The sequence below is a fragment of the Felis catus genome, chromosome C2, assembly GCF_018350175.1.
Source record: "Felis catus isolate Fca126 chromosome C2, F.catus_Fca126_mat1.0, whole genome shotgun sequence".
NCBI classification, from domain to species: Eukaryota; Metazoa; Chordata; class Mammalia; order Carnivora; family Felidae; genus Felis; species Felis catus.
Genome location: NC_058376.1, coordinates 158,094,087 through 158,117,374, shown reverse-complemented (window position 1 = coordinate 158,117,374; position 23,288 = coordinate 158,094,087). Strand labels below are relative to the sequence as shown.

Sequence of the window (23,288 nt, the reverse complement as noted above, 5' to 3'; positions counted from 1 at the left end):
AAGCGTCCAACTTTGGCCCAGGTCATGCTCTCATGGTTCATGAGTTCAAGCCCTGTGTCAGGCTCTGTGCTGACAGCTCAGAGCCTGGAGCCTCCTTCAGATTCTGTGTCTCCCGTCTCTCTGCTCCTCCCCTGCTCATGCTCTCTCTCTCAAAAATAAATAAACATTAAAAAAAAAAAAGAAAAAGGAAAGTGGGAGGCATCACAATTCTGGACTTCAAGCTGTATTACAAAGCGGCAGTTATCAATACAGTATGGTACTGACACAAAAACAGACACAGATCAATGGAACAGAACAGAAAACCCAGAATTAGACCCACAAGTATGTGGTTAACCAATCTTTGACAAAGCAGAAGAGTATATCCAATGGAAAAAAAGACAATCTCATCAGCAAATGGTACTGGGAAAACTGGACAGCAACATGCAGAAGAATGAAACTGGACTACTTTCTTATACCATACACAAAAAGAAATTCAAGATGGATGAAACACTTAAATGTGAGACAGGAAACCATCAAAATCCTAGAGAACACAGCGAGCAACCTCCCTGGCCTCAGTCATAGCAACTTCTTACTAGACATGTCTTCAGAGGCAAGGGAAACAAAGGCAAAAATGAACTATTCGGACCTCATCAAAATAAAAAACTTCTGCATAGCAAAGGAAAACAATCAACAAAACTAAAAGGCAACCTACAGAATGGGAGAAGATATTTGCAAATGACATGTCTGAGAAAGATAATATCCAAAATCTATTAAGAACTTATCAAACTCAATACCCCCAAAATAAACATTCCAGTTAAGAAATGGGCAGGAGACATTCATAGACATTTTTCCAAAGAAGACATCCAGATAGCTAACAGACACATGAAAAAATGCTCAACATCACTCATCATCAGGGAAATACAAATCAAAACTACAGTGAGATACCACCTCACACCTATCAGAATGGCTAAGATTTACAACACAAGAGACAACACATGTTGGCACGGATGTCTAAAAAGGGAACCCTCTTGCACTGTTGGTGGAAATGCAAACTGGTGTAGCCACTCTGGAGAACTGTATGGAGATTCCTCAAAAATTTAAAAATAGAACTACCCTATGAACTAGCAATTCACTAGTAGGTATTTACCCAAAGGTTACAAAAATATAGATTCGAAGGGGTACATGCACACTGATGTTTATAGCAGCATTATCAACAATAGCTAAACTATGGAAAGAGTCCAAGTGTCCACTGATAAGTGGATAAAGATGTGGTATAGATATACAATGGAATATTATGCAACCATCACAAAGAATGACATCTTGCCATTTGCAATGATGTGGATGGAGGTAGAGTGTATTATGCTAAGCAAAATAAGTCAGAGAAAGACAAATACCTTATTATTTCACAGATATGTATAATTTAGGAAGCAAAACAGATGAACATAGGGGAAGGGGGAAAAAGAGAGAGGGAAACAAACCATAATAGACTTAAATATTTTTTTTAATGTTCATTTTTGAGAGAGAGAGGAAGAAAAGAATGTGAGCAGGGGAAGGGGGTGGGATAGAGAATCTGAAGTATCCTCTGTGCTGACAGCAAAAGCAGGGCTGGAACCCATAAACCATGAGATCATGACCTGAGCCGAAGTCAAGACACTTAACCAACTAAGCCAGCCAGGCACCCCAAAGACTATCAACAATAGAGGACAAACTGATGGTTGATGAAGGGAGGTGGATGGGTGATGGGCTAAATGGATGATGGGCATTAATAGGAGGGCACTTGTTGTGATGAGCACTGGGTGATATACGTAGGTGATGAATCACTAAATTCTACTCCTGAAACCAACATTACACTGTATGTTATCTAAATACTATTTCAATAAAAATTTGGAAAAAAATAATTAAAAAAGAAAAATAAAAGGAAAAAATATAGAAAAAGCATATGGAAAAAGTTAATCTGCCTCCTATCCATGTCCTCCAAGCACTAAACTCTTCTTTCCAGAAGCAAACACCATTCTTTGTTTCTTGTGCATCCTTCTAAAAATATTTTAAGGATATAAAAGGAAATACGTGTGTGTCCATCTTATTTACATTACTGTGGACACTGTTCTGCACATTCCTTTTTTCATCTGGCAACAGATCCTGGAGAACATTCCAAATGATTATTTGTAGATCTGCCTTATTCTACTCCATCATATGGCTATCACACAATCAACTTGTACTTTCTTAATGAAACATTTAAGTTATGTGGAATCCTTTGTTAGCACTGTGATGGTTAAAAAATATATTCTAGGGGTTCCTGGGTAGCTTACTTGGTTGAACATCTGACTCTTGCCTTTAGTGTGGGTCATGATCCCAGGGTCATGGGATCGAGCCCCAAGTTGGGCTCCATGTTGAGCATGCAGCCTGCTTGAGATCCTCTCTCTCTCTCTCTCTGTCACTCTCTCCTTCGTCCCTCTCTCCCTGCTCATGCACACTCTCTCAATCTATCTCTCTCTCTCAAAAAAAGATTGTAGACAACTTACAGTACATACTTGTGTTTGCAGGAGAAATTCCTAGAAATAGAGATGAAACATAAAAGAAAATATGCACTATTAGATTTTAACAGATATTTTGCCAAAAAGCCCCTAAAGACAATGTATGTGAATGCCTGTTTCTCTATACTTTCATGAAAAGTATATCACTAAACTCTTATTTTGCTACTCTGACAGGTATTTTGTCATTTTAATGTATATTTTTATTGTGAGTATTGCACTCATGTATTACAAGTGAGATAGAGTCCTTTGTATTTCCTTTCTTGAGAAAGGCCTGTTTACTGCAGAATGCTTTTAACAATAAAATAATTCTGGGGAGAACTTAGTATACTTCTGTGGGTCTTTCTTTTGAAGAAGTAAATTTTTATTTATGAAAATGACTTTCAGTTGAAATTATCCCTGCAAAAGGAAATCCTGTGTTATAACTTACAGAATTTTTAAAGAGAACATTAAAATTGTAAAAATTTTAAATATCCACAGTTCATTTTACACCCTTCACACAAACCCTCCTTCATGCTCTAGTTTGAGAAAGATTGGTTTTTCCAGAATTTTTAGGCTGAAATTTCCTATCATAAGGTGACTCACGCTCATTTTTATCAACCATTTTAACCTTTCCATTCTCACCACATCTCTCCTTTCCAACAAAGCTTGTGAGCTCTGGCTTACATCTTGCTAATTTCTATTTTTGTATTTTGGTTACCCTTCCCCACTTAGCAAACTTCACTGGCTATATTTGTTAAGTTGGAGAAAACCGTTTCCAACAAGCTTTTGATCCTGAAGTCCACTCAGAACCTCTGTATTCCATAAACTCTCAGCCCTGAACAAATACAAGGCATTACATATATGTATGCAATTATTCCACGTATATAATAAATTATATATTCATATGTATGTGCATGTATATGTGCTTGTGTGTTAGTGTAAAGATTATCTATTTGCTCTACCTGTGCATATATTCTATCTTTCTACCTAAACCCAGAGATTTTTAATTTCTTTAATGTTTATTTATTTTTGAGAGAGAGAGAGCGAGCGAGCATGAGCGGGGAAGGGACACAGAGAGAGGGAGACACAGAATCCGAAGCAGGCTCCAGGCTTTGAGCTGTCAGTCAGCACAGATCCTGATGCAGGACTCGAATCCATGGACTGTGAGATCATGACCTGAGTTGTTCAGATGCTTAACTGACTGAACCACCCAGTTGCCCCATAAACCCAGAGATTCTTGAGGTTTCTTCACTGTTATCCCATTTTATCAAATGAAATCTGCCTGATGGTTTAAGCAGCCAGAGGTACCATCATGTAGCATGTTGTGTTACCAGTGTGATCTCTAAGTTTTCATTTACCTCATAGCAAACCAATCTTAATTGCTTCTCCTGGCTTAACTTCTGCTAGAAATTGTGATTTCTGCTAGAAGGATTGACTTACTAGGGAAGTAACCTTGCTTGTCCTGGCTTGAAGTCATGTTTGCCTGTATGTACAAAGGTTAAAAGTTCATGCAGATTATCAATAGGGATTTACCTGCCCCAGTGGTAGCTGAAGCCTGGGCGCCGAAGCTGGACTGTCTGGGTTTGAATCCAGCCTCCACTTCTTACTTCTTGTATCATTTTGGGCAAGTGGCTTAATGTCTCTGACATTTTTTAACTAACAAAAAAAGGGGGTTATACTAATTCCAAACTTGTAGAGTTTCTATGAAAATTAACTGAGATAATTGATGTAAAGCATTTATTAGTATGGTGCCTGGGCTGAAGTAAGAACTAGCTTTTCAACAAAGGGTCATATGATTTTTTCTTTAAAGTGAGGTTAACTTTCTCCTTCCATTTAACACATCAACCACCTTTCCTATGCACATGATCACTAGGGTTTATTAGGTCAAACTGCCATTCACAATTCAACATCAATTTAAGGTAATTACATAGACAAGAATTTGTAACAACAAATTATAATTTGCTTACATATATCAGAACTTACCCCTCAATACCCAAATGGCACCATCTAGGCTTCCACTTTTTAGAAAAATTTCTGCTGCAATATTCACAATTTGACATCTTGGTGCTAACTTCTCAGGCCCTGTAAGTCCTTTTAAAGTTGTAAAATGTATTTTCAATTCATATAGTTTATCTAAGACCTTCCTTCCCTAGAGTAAAAGTAAAGAACACTCATTGAATATCATTCATGTAGAGTATCACAGAGGTACACAATGAGTAATTATATACAAACCAATTATCCGATATTAATCATCCTTCTATACTGATGGTTTTCAAACTGCTCTAAAATCCCTGTTTTTAGTCCCCTCCTGCTTAGCCACAAAGACAGACAGGGAAGGGGAGGAAGCAGGGCTTTGCCTCACTATTAATCCTCACACTGCTGACTCCTTTTTTCAAGTGTTTTTATACTTGTGCTTCCCTTAAAGATTTCTTTTGGAAAAAGGAGTTCTTGCCCTAATGCGGAAAACTACTGATTACAAGTTTCTGCACTTCTTCTGTTGATCACCCTAAGAGTCAAGAGGGAGAGACAGTGAAAATCGAGATAATGTCTTATCAAATTTATAGGAAGAATGACAGTGGGGGAAAAAAAAGAATAAAACTACTGACTGGAAACTGTCTTTTTTATTCAATAGACTATTCACATAGTCTACATAAAAGATTAGCTCTAGTGTGGACATCAGAAATGAGACATATATTATTATTTTATATCAAGAGTCAGCAAACTTTTTCTATAGACAGCCAGATAGTAAATACTTAGGCTCTGCAGGTCACATTTAGTCAGTTGCACATTCTTTTTAGTTGTTGCTGTTTTTCTTTTGTAACTGTTTAAAAATGTAAAAAACACTCTTACCTCTTGAGATGTAAAAAAAACAGGTGAGGGCCAGATCTGGCTCTTAGTTTATGGACCCTTGTTTTATATTATATTCTATACTAGCTGAGTCAGATTCATATTGTGATGTCAAAGTATTTTTAAGTTGCCTATATAAATGAGTGCATTTTTAAAGGGAAAGCTTTAACTTAATTTTAATAATTTTGTGTTCAAAAGGAATAGGTTTCCACTAAAAAAATTCATACTAAGTAAAATAAATAAAGTATTTGTTTCAAACAAGACAGTGAAAATTTTAAATCAAAATTCAGGTACAAACTCACCAACCTCATAAGAGATAGTATTAACCAAATAAAATTAAAATATGCCTTAAAATTGTAGCAAAATCTATCTTTTTCAAAAAGATTTTATCATGTAGTCCTCAATTTCTCAAGCATTAAATATCTAAGAAATTAATGCTATGATGAACCTTAAACTAGATTGTGAGACCAGGGACAAGGTACGTTCTGCCCATCCCAGTATGGGATCACATACTAATCACACATCAGTTGGTATGGGATCACACATCACAGTAGGTGCTAAACCTCATGAAGAGCTTGGAGACTGAAGACCTTATATATAAGGATTCTGTTGCTGTTTTTTAAAAAAAAAATTTTAATGTTTAGTTATTTTTGAGACAGAGACAGACAGAGCATGAGTGGAGGAGGGTAGAAAGAGAGAGGGAGACACAGAATCTGAAGCAGGCTCCAGGCTCTGAGCTGTCAGCACAGAGCCTGACACAGGGCTCAAACTCACGAAATGTGAGATCATGACCTAAGCTAAAGTCAGACGCCCAACCGACTGAGCCACCCCGGTGCCACTGTTGTTGTTTTTTAAATAAAACAAATCCATGGGGGTGCCTGGGTGACTCAGCAGGTTAAGTGTCCATGTTGGCTCAGGTCATGATCTTGTGGTTCATGAGTTCAAGTCCCACATCCAGCTCTGCGCTGACAGCTCGGTGCCTGAAGCCTACTTTGGATTCTGTGTCTCCCTCTCTCTCTGCCCCTCCTCCGCTCACGCCCTGTCTCTTTCTTTCAGAAATAGATAAGCATTAAAATTTTTAATATCCATGAATTTGTATATGTAGGAGTGACCCTGTGCTTAAATGTTATTGAACATATTCAATTATAACTTATTCAATTCACCTTCAATTATATGAAATATAAGAAGTAGTAACAAAAAGACATAATAGTTGATTCAGTATTGACCACACTCTCAACTGCTCCATTTATCCCTCAGCACTTACTTCTTGTTTTAGATATTCCTGTCCTTTATTTCACTTTAATGAATCTATAACCACCTGACACCTCAGGGAAATCTAAAGAATGGTAGTTCAGTATAGTCCAGAATAACTAGACCACTTCTATGTAGATATCCCAAAGCAGATATCAAGATATATGGGATATAGTGTTCCAGAGCATTCTAGGAGATGATTTTTAAGAAGTTCTGTTGTGAGCTTCCCAGATTCATCTTAAAAAAAAGGTCTTGAACTCTTGCAAAATGGTATTTAGCACAGCTTCCTAAGTGCTCCCTATAGTGAGATACTTCAGGGTAGCTGGTCTCCTGATACTTCCTTTCCACGTTTGCTTAATACACTACCTAATAATTCACTTACTAGTCTGGGACTCATTTTGCCACTTGTAACATTATTAGCAAATTTCTAATTTGTAGTGCTAACTATATTCTGTTAAAAAATTTAAAATTAACACTTTCTGTACCAAGCCCAAACAAAATTTAATGACATACCTTGGCCCACTGCAACAGCTTGTGATAGAAGTACATAGCACTGATTCCAATTCTTCCCAGCAAAGTTTTATCTACTTCACTATTTTGTGGATCTTTGCTAACTGGAACACAAAGTAGGCATATGGGAAAAGGTGGAAAAAGTCATTTAAAATGACAGAAAAGGCAAATTAACATGAAATTATTGATACTAGACCAAAGATCAGGTGTTGGCAAACCACAGCCTACATGCCAAATCTGGTGTGTGGTCTGTTTTTGTATAGCCTGAGAGCTAAAAATGGTTTCCCTATTAAAAAGAATTTTTTTAATGTTTTTATTTATTTTTGGGAGAGAGAGACACACACACAGAATCAGAAGCAGGCTCCAGGCTCTGAGCTGTCAGCACAGAGCCTGATGCAGGGCTCGAACCCACGAACCATGAGATCATGACCTGAGCTGAAGTCGGATGCTGACAGAGCCACCTGGGTGCCCCATGTTTCCCTATTTAAAAAAAATTTTTTTTTAAATATTTATTTATTTTTGAGAGAGAGACAGAGTGTGAGCAGGGGAGGAGCAGAGAGAGAGAGGGAGACACAGAATCCAAAGCAGGCTCCAGGCCCTGAGCTGTCAGCACAGAGCCCAACACAAGGTTCAAACTCACGAACTGTGAGATCTTGACCTGAGCTGAAGTCGGACACTCAACCGACTGAGCCACCCAGGAGCCTCCCATGTTTCCCTATTTTTAAAGGGTTGTTTGAAAGGAAAAGAAAACTATGTAACACAGATTAAATGTGAATGTGTAAAGCCTAAAACATTTACTACCTGGCCCTTTGCAGAAAACATGTGCTGACCCCTGATAAAGAATATACAGCAGTGAAGGGGCACCTGGGTGGCTCAGTCAGTTGAGTGTCTGACTCTTGATTTCAGCTCAGGCCATGATCTCACGGTTTGTGGGATTGAGTCCTGTGTCAGGTTCTGCGCTGATGGTGGGGAGCCTGCTTGGGACTCTCTTTCTGCTTATGTTCACTCTCTCTCTCTCTCAAAATAAACAAATAAACATTTTAAAAATATATAAATAGCAGCGAAGAGCTCAAAAAAGTCTCAAAAACATGAATTTTGTTGACTTGTAGTGAAGATAGTAACAACTTAAATGATTCAAAAATTCAGGCGCTCCAGTATAATTTGCTAGGAATAGTTTTACCCATCTGAATGAAAAGAAAAATAAAACATGAAGCATGAGATTATGAAAACACCAATTCTTGACCTTATATCATTATAATCTAACTTAATAACAAAAAGATGGAAATATTTATAAAGAGAAATCTGAAATCTGCAATATTAACTTATCCCCAATGTGGAAAATATTAAGAGCTTTACATTCCTGTTAAGAACACTGCACCACGCTAACACACATAATACTCAGACCCAAATAGTGACATTTTACCTGTTTCAGCAAATTCACAAAATGGAACGCCTGGTCTCTCTTCTTTACAGTTTTGTGTTAGTGTTTCAGCAATACAAGCACAAAATCTCTGGAAATCTGTAAAGTTTCCACAGCTCATTTTTATGTTAATGTATAAATTTCCCAATTTGGTCCAGTCACCTTTTTCTTTACAATGCTATCAGAATTATTAGAAACAAAACAAAACAAAAAAAGAGAAAGAAAGCTGTCATTATGCAAACATATTATGGAATAGGCACATGCTGACATTAGATATACAGAAATTAATAAGACAATCTCCATAGGTCTTATAAACTTACCAGCAGTGTTATACCATTAAAAAACTTTCTATCATACAATTTGTGTTTCTGACTATAGCACAGTCTCTATAAGTTCCAGATGGCAATGTCCATTTGTTTTAATCGTCTTGTTCCTAATGTACTTAAGGATGTCACCCTCAAACCTGAACTAGACAGTAGGATAGATTTTATGGAAAAGAGATAATTAGCAATATGATTTGAGCTGTCTCCAGAGAAATACATTATTTTGCTACTTTTACAGATTGCATTTTACTATTATTTGGCCCCATTTATGATTTGGGGCCCAAATATCATTTTGGGAATTACATTTCTTCTATGATAGGGAATACAAAGTAAATTTCAGTAAACTTAACATCTTCTCATTATTTTCTATTATAAACAAAGAAATAGTTTTCCATACCAACAGACTGTTTCAAGGATATAAATACTAATTAAGACTAGGCCAACAATTACTACATGATTATAAAAATCATCTTAAACCAAACAGTAAAATCGTCCTGAAAGTTCTCCATTTCTTATCCTCCAAACGCCTGGAAAAGGCACACTGGCCTTGGCTTTCCACTATTATCTCACATATCGCAGCCATCCATGGACTGTGACAAGAAAGCCAACTTTCTTATGCACTGAGTCTGTCCAGTGATAAGAATTAAAGGCTAATTAAGCCTTAGATTATTATACCTTGATAGAAGTTAACTTTGGAAATGAGCCAATTATTTCCAGAATTATTTTTAGAATAGTCCATAACTCTAGAAGTTACATTTGTATTTCAAAGTATTAAAAAAATTAAACTTTTTTCTTGAGCACTTTCTTTGTATAACAGTCACATTTTAAAAACTTTTCCTGGGGTGCCTGGGTGGCGCAGTCGGTTAAGCGTCCGACTTCAGCCAGGTCACGATCTTGCGGTCCGTGAGTTCGAGCCCCGCGTCAGGCTCTGGGCTGATGGCTCGGAGCCTGGAGCCTGTTTCTGATTCTGTGTCTCCCTCTCTCTCTGCCCCTCCCCCGTTCATGCTCTGTCTCTCTCTGTCCCAAAAATAAATAAAAAAAAAAAAAAAAACGCTGAAAAAAAAAAAACTTTTCCTAAAACTTTTACTATTCAAGGTCCTTTGTTATTACTGGTTTTCAGAGATCACAGCTATTTATTTAAAAAAGTAAATGTCATACCTGTATTTCATTCAAGGCTGAATCTAAATCACATTTCCAGTTCTGTTTAAACTGCCTCATCCGTAACCTTTAACAATAGAAAAGCATTAATTATGTTCACACCCCCCAAAGTCACTATTGTCCCTAATTCACTTGTTCCAAAGTATATACCTCAGAGAGTGGAAAAAAAGGAATGCAGTATCTATAAAAATTCTTTAGAGCTGAAGAAAATGGTAAATGCATAGATACCCACCTCACATTATTTCTTCCCCAAACCATAGGCAACAGGAATGAAAAAGGAAATTCTACATGAAACCATACCTTCAGCCTGTAAAGTAACTAAGACAGAAAATGCCAAAGCTTCAAAATAATTGTGAATAAAAAGAGAAGAAAAACATTAAAACCAGCACTTGTTCTCTCCTGCTCCCACTTCATCCTTGCTGATCCACAAGGATTTGTGATAAGCAGAAACAGACCAGAACAAAAACAATGCAAAAAAACCCCAACCAACCAAACAAACAAAAAAACCAAAAAACAAAAACCAAAAACCCTGTGGAGGAAAACTGAACAGATGGAACCTAACACTGATTAAAAAAATACAACAAAGTCCATACTAAATTTGAAAATGATTTTTAAAAAACCCATAGAACAAAACAAAAACCGGGTAGATTATAACCCAAATCACGCAGAAGGAACTTAAAAGTTTGTATGATTTGAAGGACACAATCTAGGGATGCCTGGGTGGCTCAGTCAGTTAAGGTGTTAGACTCTTGATCTCTGCTCAGGTTTGTGACCTCACAGTTTGTGAGTCTGAGCTGAACTGGGCTCTGTGCTGACAGTGTGGAACCTGCTTGGAATTCTCTCTTACTCTCTCTGCCCATACCCTGCTTGTGCTCTCTCTCAAAATAAATAAATCAACTTAAAATTTTTTTGAAAAAAAAAAAAAAAAAGAACACAATTTATAAAATGCATAGCTTCTGGGAAAGAAAAAAACAACAAAAATGAAGAAGAAACATCCTTTGGCAACTGGAAAGAGAAAAAGAAGAAAAAAGGAAGAAGAGGGTGCCATTACTGTACATCAAATTATGGGGTTAGTTTTGATAATTAGTCCCAATGCTTTATAAATTAACTTATAATGCTCTATAAGCATTAAAATGGAATTCTTTGGGGTGCCTGGGTGGCTCAGTCGGTTGAGCGTCCAGCTTCGGCTCAGGTCATGATCTCATGGTTCGTGAGTTCGAGCCCTGCATCCGGCTCTGTGCTGACAGCTCAGGGCCTGGAGCCTGCTTCGGATTCTATGTCTCCCTCTCTCTCTGCTCCTCCTGTGCTCACACTCTGTCTCTCTCTCAAAAATAAATAAAGATTAAAAAAAATTTTTTAATGGAATTCCTAATTCCTTTCATGAATCAAGTATAAATAACATTGATACTTAAACTAGATAAAGGCGGAAGAAAGAAAAGTACAGGACAATATCACTTATAACGGTGATGAGAAAAGCTAGATAAAATATTAACAAGCAAATCAGTTTTACAAAATTGAATAGAGTTACGCAGATGATGGTTGTGATGGCTGCACAAAAATGTGAATGTATTTAACACTGCTGAAATGTACACTTAAAAATGGTTAAGATGGTAAATATTATGTGTATTTTACCACAAAATTAAAAATATTGACAAACAGAATCCAAGACCATCTTAAGAAAATGATACACCATGACAGAGTGGTATTTATTTTGCAAATGTAAGGCAACTTCAGTATTAGAAAATCCATCAATATCATATACCATATTAATAAATCTAAGGGAAAAAAATCATGATTATTTCCATAGATATTAAAAAAGACTGATAAAATTCAACATCAATTCACTTATGAATACAGGGACTGAGAGACACTTTCTTAGAGTGATTAAATACATATATCTTAGTCCTAAAGCTACTATTGTATTTAATGAGAAAATTCTAGAGATATTTCCACTATGATCAGGAACAATGAAAAGATGTCCACCATATCCATTATTACTCATTATTATTCATTTAAAAAAATTTTAATGTTTATTCATTTTTGAGAGAGAGACAGAGTGGTAGCAGGGGAGGGGAAAGAGAGAGAGGGAGACACAGAATCTGAAGCAGGCTCCAGGCTCTGAAATGTCACAGCCCCAAAGCAGGGCTCGAACTCATGAACCATGAGATCATGACCTGAACTGAAGTCGGACACTTAACCGACTGAGCCACCCAGGTGGCCCTATCCATTATTATTCAATACTGTACTAGAGGTAGGAGCCAAAGCAGTTAGGTAAGACAAACTACTTACAGGCAATAAAACATACATGCAAGAAGAGCAAGAGAGACATGGAAAAGAAAAACTTCACAGGGGATTATCCCCACAAAATGTTAAAACATATTACTAAAGCCTCTATAATTAAAATACTGTGGAACTGGTGCACAAATAAACAAATAGTCCAGTGGAATAGAATACAAAGTCCAGACACAGACCCAAACACATATGAGATTTAGTATTTGATAAAGGTAGCATTTCACATCACTCAAATTAAATAAATGGTGCTGGGAAAACTGGGACAACCAATGGAAAAAAAAATTAGATCTGTATCTTACACCACACATAAGAATAAACTCCAAATAGATTAAGAACCTAACTATAGAAATGAAACCATATAAATAAGGAAACATGGGTGAATTTCTCTAAAACCTTGGTGTAGGTAAATTATGACTCAAAATTCAGATGCAATAAAAAATAACTATGACTCAAAACTGAGGCAATAAAAAAAAAGATTGATAATGTAGGTTGAATAAAAATAAAAGTTTTTGCATGGTAAAAACCATAAACAAATTCAAAAGATAACTGACAAACTAGAAAAAAATATTAAGGAACAAAGAACCAGAATCCAATAGAAAAATGGACATGAGCAGACAATTCACAACAAAAAGTATAAAAACAGCCCTCAAATACATGAAAAGAAAAGTTTTAAACTCATTTATGGTAAAAGAAAAGCAAATCAGAACACTGAAATACCATTTGTTACCTAATAGACTAGAAAAGATAAAAAAGTATGACACACTATGTTAGCAAAGCTGTGCTGAATAGTCTCTGAAGTTTCTGGATATATGGATATATATGTGTGTGTGTACATATATGTATACACACACACACCACAGGTACATATATGCACATATACCAAAATACGTATATACACACACCACATATACAAACATATACACCGTGAATACAACATATCTATACAAACATAATGTATATATACATACCGTGTATACAAATTGGTAGAGCCCTCTGGGCTGTATCTAACATATGTACTTACCCTTAAAAAACTTATACTGAAATAATTATAGACTCACAGAAATTTTCAAAATAGTACCTAGTCCTGGTACTCTTCATCCAGCTTCTTCCAATGATGATTTCTTACATAATTGTAGAACAACATAAAAACTAGGAAACTGACATTGTTACAATACTGTTAATTAGGCTACAGATATTATTTAGTTTTCACCACTTTTTACATGCATTCATCTGTGGGTGTGTAGTTCTATGCAATTTTATCCCATATATAGATTCATGTTACCATCACCACAATACAGATATAGAACTGTTCCATCACCACAAAGGAACTTCCTCATGTTATCCATTTATACTCACCCCCCAACCCCTATCCCCATCCCCTGTCAACCATACGTGGTTCTCCAAATCTACAGCTTTGTCATTTTGAGAATGTTATATAAATGGAACCACGTAGCATGTGGCGTTTGAGATTGGCTTTTTAAATTCAGTATGATTTCTTTGAGAACAATTTGTTTCATGTTTCAATAGTTTGTTGATTTCTATGGTTAAGTAGTATTCCTTGGTATGGATGTACCACAACTGAACTGTTCATTCACTTGTTGAAGAACATCTGTTTTCCCCCTAGGTTTTGGCTATTACAATTAAAGCTGCTATGAATGTTTGTACACAAATTTTTGAGTACAAGTTTTCATTTCATTACAATAAATGCCCAATAGTTCAATGCTATGCTATACTTGATTTTTATATGTTCAGTTTTTAAGGAAACTGCTCAACTATTTTCCGTAATGGCTATATAATTTTACATTCCCACCAAAACATTTAAGAGACACTTTTCCTAAACCCTTGCTAGCTAGCATTGTTATTGACACTTTTCCCCCAGTTAAACCAAGGCATGTTGACAAATAAAAATTGTATATAAGATATACAACATGTTTTACTCAATGTATATACATTGTGAAATAATTGTCACCATTGAGATAGTTAATGTATCTATCACCTCATCTAGTGTGTGTGTATGGGGGGGGGGGTGAGAACACGAGATCTACTCTCAGCAAATTCCAAGTACACAATACGTTATGATTAACCATAGTCATTATGTTGTAAAATAGGTCTCCAGAACTTACTAATTTTACAGCTACAAGTTTGTACCCTTTGACCAACATCTCATCTGCTCCCATCCCCATCTCCTGGTAACCACTATTCTAATTTGTTGCTGAGTTAGACTTCTTCAGATTCCACATACAAGTGAGATCATGCAGATCTGTCTTTCTGTGACTGCCTTATTTCACTTAGCATAATGTACTCCATGTTAATCTGTGTTGTCACAGATGGTAGGATATCCTTCTTTTTAAAGGCTGAATAATACATATTCTGTATATATACACCATCCCGTACTTTGTTCTTTTTGCTCAAGATTGCTTTAGCCATTCAGGGTATGTTGTAGCTCTGTATGAATTTTAAAATTGTTTTTTCTATTTCTGTAAAAAAATGTTATTAGAATTTTGATCGGAATTGAATTGAACCTATAGTTAGTTTTGGGTAGCATGGACATTTTCACAGTATTAATTCTTCCGATCCATGAACACAGAATATCTTTTTATTTTTTTTGTTTTGATTACTTTTATGTTTCATGGTTTTCAATGTATAAATCTTTCACCTCCTCAGTAAATTTATTTGTTAAGAGGTTATTGTAAAGGGGATTGTTTTCTTGATTTTTCTGAATACTTCACTATTAGTATATAGAGATGCAACTTTGTGTTTTAATTTTTAAATTTTTATTTTAAGTTTTTATTTAAATTCCAGTTAGTTAACACATAGTATAATGTTAGTTTCAGGTGTATAATTTAGTGATACAACACTTCTGCACAACACTGGGTGCTTATCACAAATTCCCTCCTTAATCACCACACCTATTTAACCCATCCCCTTGCCTATCTCCCCTCTGGTAGCCATTAGTTTGTTCTCTATACAAAGTGTCTGTTTCTTGGTTTGCCACTCTCTTCTTTTCCCTACAGTCATTTGTTTTGTTTCTTAAATTCCACACATGAGTGAAATCATATGGTATTTGTCTTTCTCTGACTTATTTCACTTAGGATTATACTCTCTAGTTCCATCCACATTGTTGCAATGGTGAGATTTCATTCTTTTTTATGGCTGAATAATATTCCATTGCATGCATACACACACACACGCACACACACACACCTATGCAGTAAAATCTTGGTTTGCGAGCATAATTTGTTCCAGAAACATGCTTGTAATGCAAAGCACTTGTATATGAAAGTCAATTTCCCCACAAGAAATAATGGAAGCTCAGATGATTCATTCCACAACCCAAAAATATTCATATAAAAATGATTACAATACTGTACTATAATATAAAATTAAAAAGAAAATACAAAATATAAAGAAAAATAAACAAATTAATCTGTACTTCCCTTTGTAAACCTTTGTGGCTGGTGTGAGGGAGACAAGAGAGAGGAGGGTTATTGTATAGAATGACTTTCTAACGGAATTGCTGCCATCTATTGGTTCTGTGGAATCTTTTTCTTTTCATGCAACTTTAACAAGGAACCTTTCCAAGCACACTTGCTTTCGCCTCCTTTTGAGGATTCTGCGGAAATGTGACATTGCATTGTCGTTAAACAGATTCATCGCTTGCACTGCTAAAGCCTTCATCAGGTGGTGCTTTTCTCCAAAATCTTGCACTGTTTCTCACATTTTACCCATTTCCCTAATCTCATCTGAAATGAGGGATACCTTTATCTCCTCCTCCTCTGCAAACGAGATATAGACATAGACTTCTTATAAAATCTTGCAATTTTGGCCATCTGCATACCTCATCTGTACTTCTCCTTTTTTACTTCCATTGTAATTATCTTCTTACTGCCTTTCTTTTCAACTTTTTTCTGCATGGGGGCCATTGTATATGCTCACACATGTTGACTACAGTACAGTATTAATAAACTCTTGTCATATACTGTATTTAATGTAACAGGCAGTAAGACAGCAGAGGAAAGGGTCTATATCTGCAGGCAGCCTGACCCAGAATGAAGCAAAGCATTCCTAAGCATACTCTTGTATGCAAAAGCAAATGACTGTCCATAGGTGCTTTGAAGTGACAAAAAAACACACTAGTAGTACCAGCTGTGGGCACCTTCCAGCATTCTGAAAAATCACTGATTTCTGCCAAACACTGTGGCCTGAGACCGAGCATCCGAGTATGAGAGATGATCACACACAATCTGCAGCGAGACAGAGAAGAACCAATGGCTAAGTTGTGATCATGTGACATTCAGCATTGCATACTACTCATATTGCAAGACCTCACTCGTTTATCAAGTTAAAATTTGTTAGAAATGTTTGCTCATCTTGTGGAACACTCACAGAACAAGTTCCTCACAAGCCAAGGTTTTACACACACCACAACTTCTTTATCCACTCATCAGTTGATGGACATTTGAGCTGCTTCCATAACTCGGCAATCGTAGATAATGCTGCTATAAACATCAGGGTGCATGTATCCCTTTGACTTAGTATTTTTATATTCTTTTGGTAAATACTAGTGGTGCAACTGCTGGATCGTAGGGTAGTTCTATTTTTAACTTTTCGAGGAAACTTCATACTGTTTTCCAGAGTGGATGCACCAGTTTGCATTCCTACCAACAGTGCAAGAGGGTTCCCCTTTCCTGACATTCTTGCCAACACCTGTTGTTTTTGGGTTATTGATTTTAGTCATTCTGACAGGTGTGAGAATTGGTAGTTTTGCTTTGCATTTCCTGGATGGTAAGTGATAATGAACATATTTTAATATGTGAATATGTTTAAACACACAAAACATGTGTTTTGTTTTTTTGTGTGTGTTGATTTCAGCCATTCTGACGGGTGTGAGGTGACATCTCATTGCAGTTTTGCTTTGCATTTCCTAGATGGTGACGATGAACATATTTTCATGTGTCTGTTGGCCATCTATATGTCTTCTTTGGAAAAATGTCTAATTATGTCTTTTGCCCATTTGTTAACTGGATTATTCTTTTTTGGATATTCAGTTTTATAAGTTCTTCATTTATTTTAGATACTAACCCTTTATCAGATATGCCATTTGCAAATATCCTCTCCCATTCTGTAGGATGCCTTTTAGTTTTGTTGATTGTTTCCCTTGCTGTGTAGAAGTTTATTTTGATGAATTCCCAATAGTTTATTTTTGCTTTTGTTTCCCTTGCCTCAGGAGATGTATCTAGTAAGAAGTTGCTATGGCCAAGGTCAAAGAGGTTACTAGGATTTTAATGTCTCACATTTAGGTCTTTGATCCATTTGAATTTATTTTTGTGTATGGTGTAAGAAAGAGGTCCAGTTTCATTCTTTTGCATGTTGCTGTCTAGTTTTCCCAATACTATTTGTAAAAGAGACTGTTTTTTCCCAATTGGATTGTTGAAAACTGACCACATAGTTGTGGGTTCATTTCTGACTTTTGTATTCTGCTCCATTGAAATATGTGTTTATTTTTGTGCCAGTACCATACTGTTTTGATCACTACAGCTTTGTACTATAACTTGAAGTCCAGAATTGTGATGCCTCCAGCTTTGCTTTGTTTTTTCCAGGTTGCTTTGACTGCTTGGGATATTTTGTGGTTCCATACAAATTTTAGGATTGTTTGTTCTAGCTCTGAGAAGATACCATCAAAATAACATCTTTCCATTTCTTGTGCCCTCCTCAATTTCTTTCATTAGTGTTCTATAGTTTTCGTAGTACAGAAATTTCACCTCTTTGGTTAGGTTTATTTCTAGGTGTCTTACGGTTTTTGGTGCAATTGTAAACAGGATCCATCCCTTTCTTTCTTTTTCTGCTGCTTTATTGTCAGTATATAGAAATGCAATGGATTTCTGTACAACGAATTTATATTCTAAGACTGCTGAATTCATGTATTAGTTCTAGCAATTTTTTGGGTAGAGTCTTTTGGGTTTTCTGTATAGAGTATCATGTCATCTGCATATAATAGTGGAAGTTTTACCTCTTCCTTGCCAATTTGCTGTCTAATTGCTGTGGCTAGGACTTCCAATACTATGTTAAATAACAGGGGTCAGAATGGACATTCCTGTCTTGTTCCTGACTGCAAAAGGAAAACTCTCAGTTTTCCCCCATTGAGGATGATATTAGTTGTGGGTTTTTCATATATGGCCCTTATTATGGTGAGGTATGTTCCCTCTAACCCTATTTTGTTGAGGGTTTTTATCATGAATGGATGTTGCATTTTGTCAAATGCTTTTTCAATACGCAACTGATTTTTGTATGTGGATATGACATCCTGCAACTTTACTTAAATTAGTTCTAACGATTTTTGGTGGCGTCTTTAAGGTTTTCTGTATGTAGGATCATGTAATCTGCAAACAGAGACAATTCTAATTCTTTCTTTCTAATTTGAATGTCTTTTATTTTTCTTTAAAAAATTTTTTAAAAATTTTATTTTTTATTTTTTAAAATTTACATCCAAATTAGTTAGCATATGATTGTTAGCAACAATGATTTCAGTAGTAGATTCCTTAGTGCCCCTCACCCATTTAGCCCATCCCCCCTCCCACAACCCCTCTAGTAACCCTCAGTTTGTTCTCCATATTTATGAGTCTCTTCTGTTTTGTCCCCCTCCATGTTTTTATATTATTTTTGTTTCCCTTCCCTTATGTTCATCGGTTTTGTCTCTTAAAGTCCTCCTATGAGTGAGGTCATATGATTTTTGTCTTTCTCTGACTGACTAATTTCACTTAGCATAATACCCTCCAGTTCCATCCACGTAGTTGCAAATGGCAAGATTTCATTCTTTTTGACTGCCGAGTAACACTCCATTGTATATATATATACCACATCTTCTTTATCCATTCATCCATCGATGGACATTTGGGCTCTTTCCGTAACTTTGGCTATTGTTGATAGTGCTGCTATAAACATGGGGGTGCATGTGTCCCTTCGAAACAGCACACCTATATCCCGTGGATAAATGCCTAATAGTGCAATTGCTGGGTCATAGGGAGTTCTATGTTTAGTTTTTTGAGGAACCTCCATACTGTTTTCCAGAGTGGCTGCACCAGGTTGCATTGCCACCTACAATGCAAAAGAGATCCTTTCTCCGCATCCTCGCCAACATCTGTTGTTGCCTGAGTTGTTAACGTTAGCCATTCTGACAGGTGTGAGGTGGTATCTCATTGTGGTTTTGATTTGTATTTCCCTGATGATGAGTGATGTTGAGCATTTTTTCACGTGTCGGTTGGGCATCTGGATGTCTTCTTTGGAGAAGTGTCTGTTCAAATCTTTTGCCCATTTCTTCACTGGATTTTTTTGGGGGGGGGTGTTGAGTTTGATTAAATTCTTTATAGATTTTGGATACTAGCCCTTTATCTGATATGTCATTTGGAAATATCTTCTCCCATTCTGTCAGTTGCCTTTTAGTTTTGGTGACTGTTTCCTTCACTGTGCAGAAGCTTTTTATTTTGATGAGATCCCATCAAAAATTTTTTTTAATGTTTATTTACTTTTGACAGAGACAGAGTGTGAGTGGGGGAGGGGCAGAGAGAGAGAGGAAGGCACAGATTCTGAAGCAGGTTCCAGGCTCTGAGCTGTCAGAACAGAGCCTGACATGGGGCTTGAACTTGTGCACCATGAGATCACGACCTGAGCTCAAGTTGGACACTTAACTAACTGAGCCACCCAGGCACCCATGATTTCTTTTTCTTGCCTAATTACTCCACCCCTAGGTGGAGCACCACACTGTGCTGAACATAAGTGGTTACAGTAGACATCCTTTCTTTGTTCCTGATCTTAGAGAAAAATCTTTCAGCTTTGTACTGTGAAGTATGGTAGCTGCGGCCTCATCATATATGGCCATTGTTATACTGAGGTACCATTTTCCCTATACATAATTTGTTGAGAGTTTTTATCACAAAAGGATGTTAAGTTTGGTCAAATGCTTTATCTGTATCTACTGAGAGAACCATTTGATATCCATCCTTCATTCTATTAATGGGACATATCATATTTATTGATTTACACATGTTGAACCATTACTGTATCCCAGGGACAAATCCCACTTTATCTTGGCGTATGATGCGCAGTTGAATTTGGTTTGGTAATATTTTGTTGAGAATTTTGTATCTATGTTCATCAAGAAAAATGTCCTGTGATTTTCAGTTTTTGTGGTACCTTTGTCTGACTTTGGTATCAGGGTAATACTGGACTTGTAAATGAGTTTGGAAGTGTCCTCTCATCTTCAATTTCTTAGAAGAGTTTGAGCAGGATTGGTATTAATTCTTCCTTAACTGGTAAAATTCATCAGTGAAGCCATCTAGTCCTAGGTTTTTCTTTATGGAAAGATTTTTAATCTCCTTACTCAAAACTGTCTGTTCAATTTTTCTATTTCTTCATGTTTCAGACTTGGCAAGTTGTAGGTTTCTAGGAATTTATCCAATTCTTCTAGATTGTCCAATCAGTTGGTGTGTAACCGTTCTTAGTCTTTTAATAGCCTTTGTATTTCTGTGCTGCCAGTTATGTCTCCTCTTTCATTTCTGATTTATTTGCTCCATCTCTCCTTTTTTCTTAGTGTAGCTAAAGGTTTGCCAATTTTATCTTTTTGAAAACAAACCCTTGGTTTTGTTTTTCTATTGCTTTTCTAGTTTCTACTTATTTCTGCTCTGATCTTTATTTCCTTCCATTAACCCTGACCTTAGTTTGTTCTTCTTTTTCTACTTCCTTGAGGTACATATTCAGTTAGGTTTCAGATCCTTCTTTTTTCTTAGTGTAGGCATTTATCACTATAAAGGTCTCTGTTAGAACTGCTTTTGCTGTATCCCATAGATTTTGGTATGTTGCATTTCCATTCTCATTTGTTTAAGGTTTTTTTTACTTCCCTTTTGATTTATTCCTCGATTAACTGGTTGTTTAGGAGTATCTGTTTAATTTCCACATATCTGTGGGTTTTCCAGTTTTCTTCCTGTTATTGACTTCTAGTTTCATATCATTGTAATCAGGAAAGATACTTGACTCAATCCTCTTAAATTTTGTTTACTTGTTTTGTGAACTAACATATGATCTATCCTGAGAATGGTCTGAATGTGCTTCAGAAGAATGTCTGTTCTGCTCCTGTTGGATGGAATTGTTTTGTATATATCTGTTAGGTCCATTTAGTCTAAAGTGTAGTTCACGTCACATGTTTCTTTACTGATTTTCTGCTGGATGATATACCCATTGTTGAAATAAGTACTGACATCCTCTACTTTTATTATACTGGTGTCTATTTCTCCCATTAGATCTGTTAATATTTGCTTTAGATATTAGGCTGCTCTCATGTTGGGTGTGTGTGTGTGTGTGTATGTGTGTGTGTGTGTGTGTGTGTGTGTATATATATATATATATATATTTATATATTTACAATTGTTATATTCCCTATCTATGTTTTTATTTTGGGAGAGAGAGAGAGCGCACAAGCCAGGGAGAGGGGCAGAGGGAGAGAGAAAGAATGTTAAGTAGGCTCCACACTCAGTGCTGAGCCTGATTCGGGGCTTAATCCCATGATCCCAGGATCATGACCTGAGCCAAAATCAAGAGTCGGACACTCAACTGACTGAGCCACCCAGGTGCCTTATACAATTGTTATACCCTTTGATGAACTGACTCCTTTCCTTGTATAATGACTTTGTCTCTTCCCACTTAAAAGTCTAGTATTTCTCAGAAAAAGTATATCCTGCCCTCTTGGTTTCCATGTGCATGGAACAGCTTTTTTTTCATCCCTTCACTTTCAGTGTATATGTATCTTTATAGCTGAAGTAAGTCTCTAGAAGGTGGCATATAGCTGGATCTTGTTTTTAATCCATTTAGACACTGCCTTTCATTTGAAGAATTTAATCCAGTCACATTTCAAGTAATAATTGATAGGCAAGACTCACTACTGGCATTTTGTTAAATTGTTTTCTGGCTATTTTGTAGTTCCTTTGTTCCTTCCTTACTATCTTTTTTGGTAATTTGGTATTATAGAGTCTCCAACTAAAATTACAGATTTGTCTATTTTATCCATTCAGCTCTATCAGTTTTGTTTCACATATTTTGAAGCTCTTTTGTCTGCTGCATACACATTTCAGATTGCTAAGCATTCTTGGTGTAGTGACGATTTTGTTATTATGCAGTGTTCTTCTTTGTCTCTGGTAATTTTCTTTGCTCTGAAGTGTATCTTACCCGTAATCAATACAGCCATTCACATTCTTTCTTTAAAATTACCATTTGTATGGTATATCGTTTTCCATGCTTTAACTTTCAACCTACCTATATCTTCATATTGGAAGTGAATTTCTTATAGATAGTATATAGTTGGATCGTGCTTTTATATCTACTCTGCCAACTGCTGTCATTTAATTGTTATAATTAGAATATTTACATTTAGGGGCAGCTGGGTGGTTCAGTTGGCTGAGCATCTGACTCTTGATTTCAGCTCAGGTCCTGATCCCAGGGTTGTGGGATCAAGCCTGACACTGGGCTCGGTGCTGAGCGAGGAGCCTGCTTGAGATTCTCTCACTCTCTCCCACGTGCCCCTTCTTTCATTCTCTCCCACGCTACCCTTCCCTGCTCATGTGTGCACATGCACAAATACACGCACATGTTTTCTCTCTCTCTCTCTCAAAAGAAAGAACATTTACATTTAAAGTGAATATTGATAAGCTAAAAAGCTTAAGTCTGCCATTTTATTATATGTTCTGTTTCCCTTTATCTTCCTTTGGGGTTACTTGAATATTCTTAGAATTTCATTTTGGTTATCCATACCTTTTTGAGTACTTTGTACAGTAGTGCACTTATCTTTTGACCAAGCAATCCCAATTCTAGAAATATACCATAAAAATATACCTCCAACAATACAAAAATACATATATTCAGGGTTATTCACTGCAGCATTGTATGAATATCCACACAATGAAGTATGGTGCAGTTCTAAAAAAGGATGACAAATTTCCCTATACTAAT

General features: G+C 36.3%; 1 protein-coding gene across 8 annotated transcripts in view; it reads right to left on the bottom strand.

Moving 5' to 3' along the window:
* The window catches only part of TOPAZ1 (testis and ovary specific TOPAZ 1), a 102,630-nt gene that overhangs the window by 25,404 nt on the left and 53,938 nt on the right, over nucleotides 1-23,288 (bottom strand). For all 8 annotated transcript variants that reach the window (XM_045037984.1, XM_045037981.1, XM_045037979.1 and 5 more), the window contains 4 exons: nucleotides 10,002-10,068; nucleotides 8,524-8,698; nucleotides 7,104-7,204; nucleotides 4,476-4,641 (listed from right to left, as the gene is read on the bottom strand). In XM_045037984.1, coding sequence (XP_044893919.1) covers nucleotides 4,476-4,641; nucleotides 7,104-7,204; nucleotides 8,524-8,698; nucleotides 10,002-10,068 — 509 coding nt within the window. The remainder of the gene's footprint in view (nucleotides 1-4,475; nucleotides 4,642-7,103; nucleotides 7,205-8,523; nucleotides 8,699-10,001; nucleotides 10,069-23,288) is intronic.